Genomic DNA, 8,289 nt, shown 5'->3' on the forward strand with positions numbered 1-8,289 from the left:
GTTATTCTTTTAGTATATAGGGGATTCATAAGATTGAAGGTGGATTGTAGACAATTTAACACCCTTTGCAATTAAATCAACACTAAACCCACGTTTTGATGTGGGACCGCCTTTTAAATTTTTTTTTTTTTTGAAAATCTATTAGCCAATAGAAATTCCCCAAAAAACCTAACTTTTATACTAAGGTAAATTTTATCTCTACTTCCCTTACAATTCTCTCCTTCCTTATTTCACAACATTAAACTATAGGAGTATAATTTGAGCAGTATTCCAATTTTTTCAAATTTTTTCCGGTATTAAACAATATTGTTTGATTTCTCCCTTCCTTATTTCTCCCAAACGCCCAAACCCCTTTTTTCACACAACACAACACAACACAACACAGTTGACAGTTGACAGTTGACACACCATTAATTATTAATTCTTTCGAAATAGAGATGGAAGGCGACGACCATGGTATTCCTCCTCACTTCATCTATCTATTCATTTGCTTTCTTCGTTTTCTTTTTGTTTACTCTATTGCTCTCGTCACAAATTGGAATTAATTTACTCCACGATTTAATTATATTTGTTCTAATACTCCTTCTCCCATTCCGGATCAATCATTTGTTTACCTCTATTAAAATTGATATATAATATTATGAAATAGGTAAACATATGATTGAGACGGAACTTCTTTTACGTACACCCTGTGCCGGACCCAGGATTTTAAGGCAGCGGGGCGAAAGGGAAATATTATAAGGCGGCCTCAAATAAAATTCGAAAATTTTAACTAAAAATTTCGAAATTTTTAAACTTAAGCGGGGGTGACCGCCCCTGCTAGCCCCCCTCGCTCCACCACTGGCCGGACCGAACCCGTGTTTTATCGATATACTTTAGCAATAGATTGTTTTGTCTAAGGTTAGGTTTGTTGTGTTGCTGATGCTGTTGTTTTGTTACTGTTTAGGTAGCAGTCTGAAAAGTATGGATTGGAATATGAAATGGATGAAAAGGATGAAAAGGACGAAAAGGAGCTACGCAAGTACATCTGTTTTGATGGCAGGTCGCAGTGTGAAAGGTATGGATTGGAATATGAAAAAGCGCTTTACAAGTAGACCTGTTTCGAAGAAGGCATGTTGCAGTGTCGATAGATTAAGTAGTTTACCGGATGAATTGGTGAGCAGAATACTGTCTATGCTCCCTACCAAGGATGTTGTTGCTACACAAGTATTGTGTAAGAAAATTAGGAGACTTGCTTTCTGGATAACATCTGTAGACTTGGATGATTCCCCTCTATCTCACTGTCGAAATTCTCCTCATCTACCTGATCGCTTCCCTCTTTTTGCCTCCTTTGTCGATCATGTATTCAATAATTTATCACACCCTCTTTCCCGGTTTAGACTTCATGTGGGTGGGGACAAAAGTAAAGATTCTACTTGTCATACTTGTTATCGTTATGGAGTGTGTTTCCCTGATTTGCAACCTTCCCGTCTTTATACATGGATTACTTATCCGTTGGCCCACCACGGCCTTAGGGAGCTTGACCTCTCCTTTCATGTAAGCTATACCTCTCGTTGTCAGTTTCCTCCCCAAGTCTTCGCTTGTCAATCTTTGGAGGTGTTGAAGCTTGATTCTAATCTCAACCTCGATGGAGCTGAAATCTCCCTCATTTCTCTTCCTAACTTGAAACGACTTCACCTCTATTCGTTTCTCATTGTTAGAGATGACTTCCTTACTAAATTAGTTTCCTCTTGCCCTTCCCTTGAAGACCTCGAATGTGCTAATTGTCAGTGGATCCACTCAGATCGTCTGGCCGTCTCTTCCCCGTCTCTTAGGAGATTGGTATTAATTATTTTTAAACATGGATGTGACGACGAGAGAAACAGTAACCTTGTGGTTATTGATACCCCGAATTTGCAGTATTTTCACTATGATGACAATCTAGCATTTCACTACTCCATCACAAATATGAATGCTCTCATCCAAGCTAATCTCAGTGTTGCGCTCCCTTTGCAATTTGGCTCTGAAGAGCTTTCTTATCAGACCCAGCTTAGCCTTGTCAGACTCGTGTCTAATGTACAGCATTTATCTCTGCTTGGTTGTTGTGTTGAGGTTTGTCCCTTGCTCTTCTGCATTTTGTTTACAGATTTTATTTCTTAAGTAAGGCATTATGGGCACTCCTTTCTACTCTTTCCATCTGTCGTTTATTTACCTTTTTTTATGACTTGTGAATTTTGTTACTAGAAGAAAGAGCAACAAATATCTCGAAGAATCCTTTTTCCCCATACACGGAGTATATAAATTTTTTGCAACTTTTTACTTGTTACTCTCTGATTGCAGAACATATACTTTGGAGGTGAGACCAAAGATCGACTTCCCATGTTTCACAATTTAAAAACCTTAGAGTTGGGTTGGAATGCATATCCGGCGAGATGGGATAAAACGCTATTGGAGATTCTCGCCTGTTCACCTAACTTAGAAACACTTGCTTTCCCAGAGGTTAGTGCATGCTTTTGCATTACGGAGTATTTGTCTTGGCAAAACTTATCGTTTGTCCAAATTTGTTTTACAATTTTCCTTTTATTATATCTGATCAGTATTCTAGTGTCTTAATATCGTCCTAATGGACCTATTATCTAAACATCATAACTAGTAAGCAATAGGGATACATCTTAATTTCTCCATGCATGTAATACTCCGTTGTTTTAATACTTGGGGATAAAAGCAATTGTGAATAGGCAGCAACAACAGTTTCACGAAATATAGTGTATGAGCTCGTGGTCTGTAAGACTGTAACTTCTATATGCTTGATGCCATGATTTGGAATTAGAAGGTTGACTAACTGTGGAAGTCATGTATGTTGACTTTTCTTTTTTAGATCTCTCCCTACATGTTTCCTTCTTCCTTTCTACCTTATTGATAAGGTCGTCTTAGTTTTTCTTTTGGAGAGGGGACTGTTTGTTTCAAAAGAAGGCAGGTGGATGGTGTCGGGGTTGTCGTGGAGGGGAGGGGTCGAGGTGATGACTGGTCGTAGCACTAGCAGTGAGGAGAAGGTGAGGTTATCGGGGTGGTTAACAAAAGTAAGTGTTTCTGTGTTATTTCAAGAGGTTTCATATATTCTTGTTTCTTGCTTAGTCAAAGTCCAGAGATGTATACCTCAAAGCGGAAAAAAATGTAAACCAAGCTAGTCGAATCATGACTGAGCCCTCAGGTGGAGAGTCCTTTTGTAGATGGACGTAGGGGGTAAAGTCGTATATCCGATACCGTTTTAAAAACCATATCAGACATCCTTTTTTAAAAATCTCATTTTTTAGTATCCTTATCCGATGTAGTTTTTCCGTATATACAGAAACCGTATATCCGGTTCTTCCAAATATACGGAAACCGGATATATGGTATCCGGTTTTTAGCTGCACTTGTGTACTTTTATCTATTTTTTTTTTTTTTTTTTTTTTTTGTGATTTTATGTTTTTTTAATAACTTAAAGAGTATTTAAAACTATAAGACTAAATAACTTGAAGAATATATGAGTAATAAGGCTTGGTCATCGACATATTCAATGTTTTGTGATTTTTAGGTTTATTTTTGGGTTAATATGTAGGAATAATCCAAACTATTACCCCTCTTTTAGTAATAATCCGAACAATATTTTAACTCACAATAAACCTTACTTTAAGTATCCTTTTCTCAAAATAGACCAAGTGACGGTTACCTATTAATCAAGTCAACATTTCTTTTATTAAATTTTAGAAATAGTAATAATGATAATAATGTTTTAATACGCCTCCGATCCACACCAAAGGTAACATAGAGAAAAATGAAGAATTTAAGAAAAGATGGAAAAAGTAAGGGTAAAGAGGGAAAAAATAAGTGGACCATGTAATTGTAGGTAAAGAGGGAAAAAATAAGTGGACCATGTAATTGTGGGTTTAATTGTGGGATGGTATGTGGGGTATGTAATGGCATTTTGTGTAAATATGAATGGGTACAAGTATTACTTGGTAATGTCGTGGGTCAAATAAGGTATGTTACCTTTGGTGTGGATCGTCTATTTTAGGCAAGTGTTACCTTTGGGGTGGATCGGAGGGAATAATTAGTACTCCTGATTCCCTTCAAGCACCAAATTCACTTCAGAGTACCCATCACCATTAACTCCATCGCCATCACTGTCATTCACAATTACAATAAGAATTACCCGTCTCTCTCCAATTACAACAGCAATATAAAATTCGGAAACCCTAAATAAAACTTCCCCCAATTTTCCTACCCAATTCTTCCCCAAATCCTCTCAAATTGAAATCAATTCCCAATTCAATACCCCCAATTTCATTTCCCCCTTATAATCGACCACAATTTACACCCGTTTATTTCAAGTGCAATATAATCCATTTTCCAAGGGTAATAGTTAACAATGTCATAAGTGCAAAATGAGTAGAGGAGGGTAATATTATAGTTTATTTCAAGTGCAATATAATCCATTTTCCAAGGGTAATAGTGTAGTTTATTTCAAGCCCTTGTAAATCATGGGAGTTCGAAAATCCCATGAATTACAAAATTGGGACTTGGTTGCCTTTGTTTTGCCATAATGTAGGCATTCCATTTTCCAAGGAGCTTCCAACTCCTCCACAATGAAGGAGTTGGATTACCTAGGTCTCCCTAGGTAATTGCAAACTCCTGTAATTGAATTCCTACATCGCCAACCAAACGAATTTTGCTAATTCACATGAATTTCATGTGGGAGTTTAATTCCCATGAATTCGATATTCTGGTGGAGTTGTATTCCAATGGGCAACCAAATGAGTAATAGTTTGGATTATTCCTATCAAATAACCCGTTATTTTTGTAATATTTCCTTATAAAAAAATGAACATATCAGAAACTGTATACCGATTTTAAATTTTGCCGATACTCATCCGATATGGTTTACCGTATTAGATATATGGAAATTCGTATCGGATATACGGAAATTCGTATAATTGAAATCATATACCATATCGCTTGCATATAACAAACCGTATCGTGTATTTTTGCTCACCCCTAGATGGACGTTAATTACTTCTATATGAGATCTTTTTGCATATGGGCGTTGCCTTATTGGCGTCCCTTGTAACTATCTGATCTGTCAGAAAAAGTAGAAAATAGTACAATTACTGCCGAGAAAATAACAATGTCAAGAAGTTGCTCCTGTCTTCGTTCACCAATTTTCTTCTGGTGTGTCTGTGGGAAATTTACATTTTTCTACTACTCGCAAGTTTTCTCGCCTAACTGCTCAGAGTTCTTACGATCGTCAATGGTTTAAATATTTGCAAAATATCTTTGGTAACCAACCTCTCTTTGCATCAGGTTTTTGCTAATCTCTATCCTCCACCACATGAGTCACCTCAAACAACCTACCGCCACTACTCCAGACCACCCTAACTGTTGGCCTTCTTCACTGACCAACATCGCCCGCCTATCATAGGTTACAGTTTATTTATTGTTGGTTTAAAATCCAGATTTATTTGAATGTTTGAGAAAAGGGTGATTTAGCACTCATGCAAGATGCTATGACATAATGAATTCTAGTTGCCGCGTTAACTGGCCTTAATAGCATCAGTTCAAGTGTTTTCTGCGTTTATTTCAGGGATTCTTTTTCGGCAAGGAGCGTAAGAATGTCGAAGCAAAGGTAGCTGATTTGGAAAAGCAAGGTTGGGGATCAAGTGAAACCCCTCTATGTTTCCGGTCTAATCTCAAACGAATCATGATACGAAATTACTATGGGATGGCAAGGGAGTTTTATATAATCAAATTTCTTCTGCAAAAGGCATCAATTTTGAACGACTTGGAGATTATATGCTTTTCGGGAAGAGGGCATTTTGTTCCGATAGATGAGGTTGCAAGCACATTGATGGAGTTACCAAGGGCATCAATGACATGTTCAGTTCGAGTGTTATAGGCTCATAATATATTACTTTTTCTCTTTGATAATGTTATTGTGTTCTTTTCTAATTTATGGGTGTTTGTATCAATTTAGGAGTTTTCTCACAAATTCACTGATACATGTATAACACAGTTTTACATATCTGTTATTGTAAAATTATGGTCTTTGTTTATCCAATTGTCCCTCTAAAAACTTGTAGAAGAGTTTTACACAGTCACGTCACAAGGATGTAGAGATTCACCTTGGCTGTAATAACTATACAAGTTGTACGGGTTAGAATCCGAACTTTATAATTAAGCTTTCGAGTTTTTTTTTTTTTTTTTTTGAAACAACCCCAAAGGCGGGTCTACCTCATCTCATTAATATCACAAGTAACCAACGACATAACTTGTTCGGGTAATAAACTATCCCAAACTTGCCTACCTATTTCAGACGAACTATAATGGGCAAGCTCATGAGCTACACTATTGAGTTTCCGACTAACAAAAGACCAAATAACGGAATTAAAAGCAGAACAAAAATAGAAAATGTCATCTAAAATCAAATGAAAATCACTCTGGCCGTGCTCCTTCTTCTTTAACGCGTCGATCACCGATTTGCAATCGCTCTCGATGATTATATTCGAATGTCCCCTGCTCCTCGCCTCTTTAATGCCTTCGAGAATCGCCATGGACTCCGCAAGCTTTGGTTCCAGCTCCTCCCTCCTATGCTCCGATAAGCCCCACACCACCTCACCATTATTACCTCTGCATACCACTCCTACACCCATTCCCCAACCTTCCTTCACCCCCGCATCTATATTCAACTTCACGAACCCCTGTTCTGGTTTCGTCCACTGCCCCTGCTCACCCCGCATGACCCCTGCTGCCTCCACGTTTCCCATATCCACCTCCATCTCCCTTCTCATACCCTCTACTCTCTTCACCACCCGCAATGCATCCAACTGCTCTTGCTCAAAGACCACTCTATTTCTTGCTTCCCACATCGCCCAACACCCGAACATAAACAAATCTATCTCACTATCCTCCAACTCCCTCCACACATCCTCCACCCACTCCCTCACCCACTCATACCCCTCCGTCCTCCTTACTCCGATCCCAAGCCTATCCCACACCCCACCCGTCCACCCACACCCCCTTAGAAGATGAAGACTAGTCTCCAATTCGCAACGACAAATAGGACACCCTGCATCAATGGATCGAACACGGGTAGCTACGTTGGCTTTAGTGGCAATCGCTTCATTACATAGCTGCCATATAAACACCTTGACCCGAGGCCAAACATTCGCTCTCCAAATACGGTTCCAAAGCCTCTTTTCCCCCGCATAGCTAGAGGACCCAAAGACCCTCCATATCTACTCCTACCATAGCTTTATAAGCGGTCCGTACTGTGTACTCGCCACTCTTGTCCAAGTCCCACATCCAGCAGTCCTCTGGTTTTGTATCGCTAATTCGTATCTTTAGGATTCGTTCTTGCTCGAAGGGTAGGAAAAGATTACTAACCTTGACCGTGTCCCACGCTCCACCATCCGCCGTCCACAGTTCAGCAACCCGCATGTCATCCGAAGCCTCCCCCCTATCTGAAATAATGAGTCTCGACTGTGTGTGTGGAACCCACGGGTCAAACCACACTCTCGTAGATAACCCATTGCCAATGCGCCTCCTAATTCCCAACTTCAACACATCCCGAGCCTCCCAAATTCCACGCCATGTGTAGCTAGGATTAACCCCTTGATTTGCTTCCAAAAATTGTCCATTCGGGAAATATTTTCCGCCCACAACCCGCACCATAAGGCTTGTCTTGTCAGTTAAAAACCTCCATGCTTGTTTGCCTAAAAGTGCCCTGTTGAATTTATGGAAGTCCCTAAAGCCTAGCCCACCCATCCCCTTCGGTTTGCAGAGCTTCGACCAAGCAATCCAAGGTATTTTCGCCCTCCCCCGAGCTGCCCCCCACCAGAACCGTGACACTAGGGATCGAAGTTCATTACAAAAGTTGTCCGGGAGCTTGAAGACACTCATCGCATAGGTTGGGATTGATTGGGCGACTGCCTTTATCAACACTTCCCGACCCGCCTTCGAAAACAACTGCCCTTTCCATCCTTGTAATTTCTTCCCTAATTTGTCACGCACCACATTCGCTACCACACTTCTAGAGTGACCAACTGTTGTAGGCAGTCCCAGATAACGGTCCTGCCCATCCACCATTCGAACCCCCAACACATGAGTAACCCCCTCCTTATCTCTTTCGCGAGTTCCTCGGCTAAACGAAACCGTAGTTTTATCGAAATTAATCACTTGTCCCGAGGCCCCAGCATAGTCATTTAGTATCTCCTTCACTTTAGTAGCTTCGTCCAAATTGGCCCTGACAAAGAATATACTGTCATCCGCAAA

At 39.8% G+C, this 8,289-nt stretch overlaps 1 protein-coding gene across 2 annotated transcripts; it reads left to right on the top strand.

The window, feature by feature from the left end:
• The first annotated feature begins 203 nt into the window (after nucleotides 1–203).
• Nucleotides 204–6,091, top strand: LOC141591813 (F-box/LRR-repeat protein At4g14103-like). Of its 2 annotated transcripts, XM_074412295.1 has the most exons (5): nucleotides 204–456; nucleotides 947–2,091; nucleotides 2,320–2,478; nucleotides 5,323–5,440; nucleotides 5,603–5,690. In XM_074412295.1, the coding sequence occupies exons 1-4, from the start codon at nucleotides 438–440 to the stop codon at nucleotides 5,395–5,397; spliced, it is 1,398 nt and encodes a 465-aa protein (XP_074268396.1). In that variant the 5' UTR covers nucleotides 204–437; the 3' UTR covers nucleotides 5,398–5,440; nucleotides 5,603–5,690. The 2 variants fall into 2 exon arrangements, with proteins under 2 accessions (XP_074268396.1, XP_074268395.1); XM_074412294.1 differs by lacking the exon at nucleotides 5,323–5,440 and having other exon boundaries at nucleotides 5,603–6,091.
• The last annotated feature ends 2,198 nt before the right edge of the window (nucleotides 6,092–8,289 follow it).

Source organism: Silene latifolia, chromosome 7 (genome assembly GCF_048544455.1).
Source record: "Silene latifolia isolate original U9 population chromosome 7, ASM4854445v1, whole genome shotgun sequence".
In the NCBI taxonomy this organism is placed as follows: Eukaryota; Viridiplantae; Streptophyta; class Magnoliopsida; order Caryophyllales; family Caryophyllaceae; genus Silene; species Silene latifolia.

What these genes read in the sequence shown, in the direction of transcription:
- LOC141591813 (XM_074412294.1), top strand. An exon ending in TGCTTGGTTGTTGTGTTGAG is followed by an intron (nt 2,092 to 2,319) that starts GTTTGTCCCTTG and finishes CTCTGATTGCAG; the next exon opens with AACATATACTTTGGAGGTGA. An exon ending in AAACACTTGCTTTCCCAGAG is followed by an intron (nt 2,479 to 5,602) that starts GTTAGTGCATGC and finishes CGTTTATTTCAG; the next exon opens with GGATTCTTTTTCGGCAAGGA.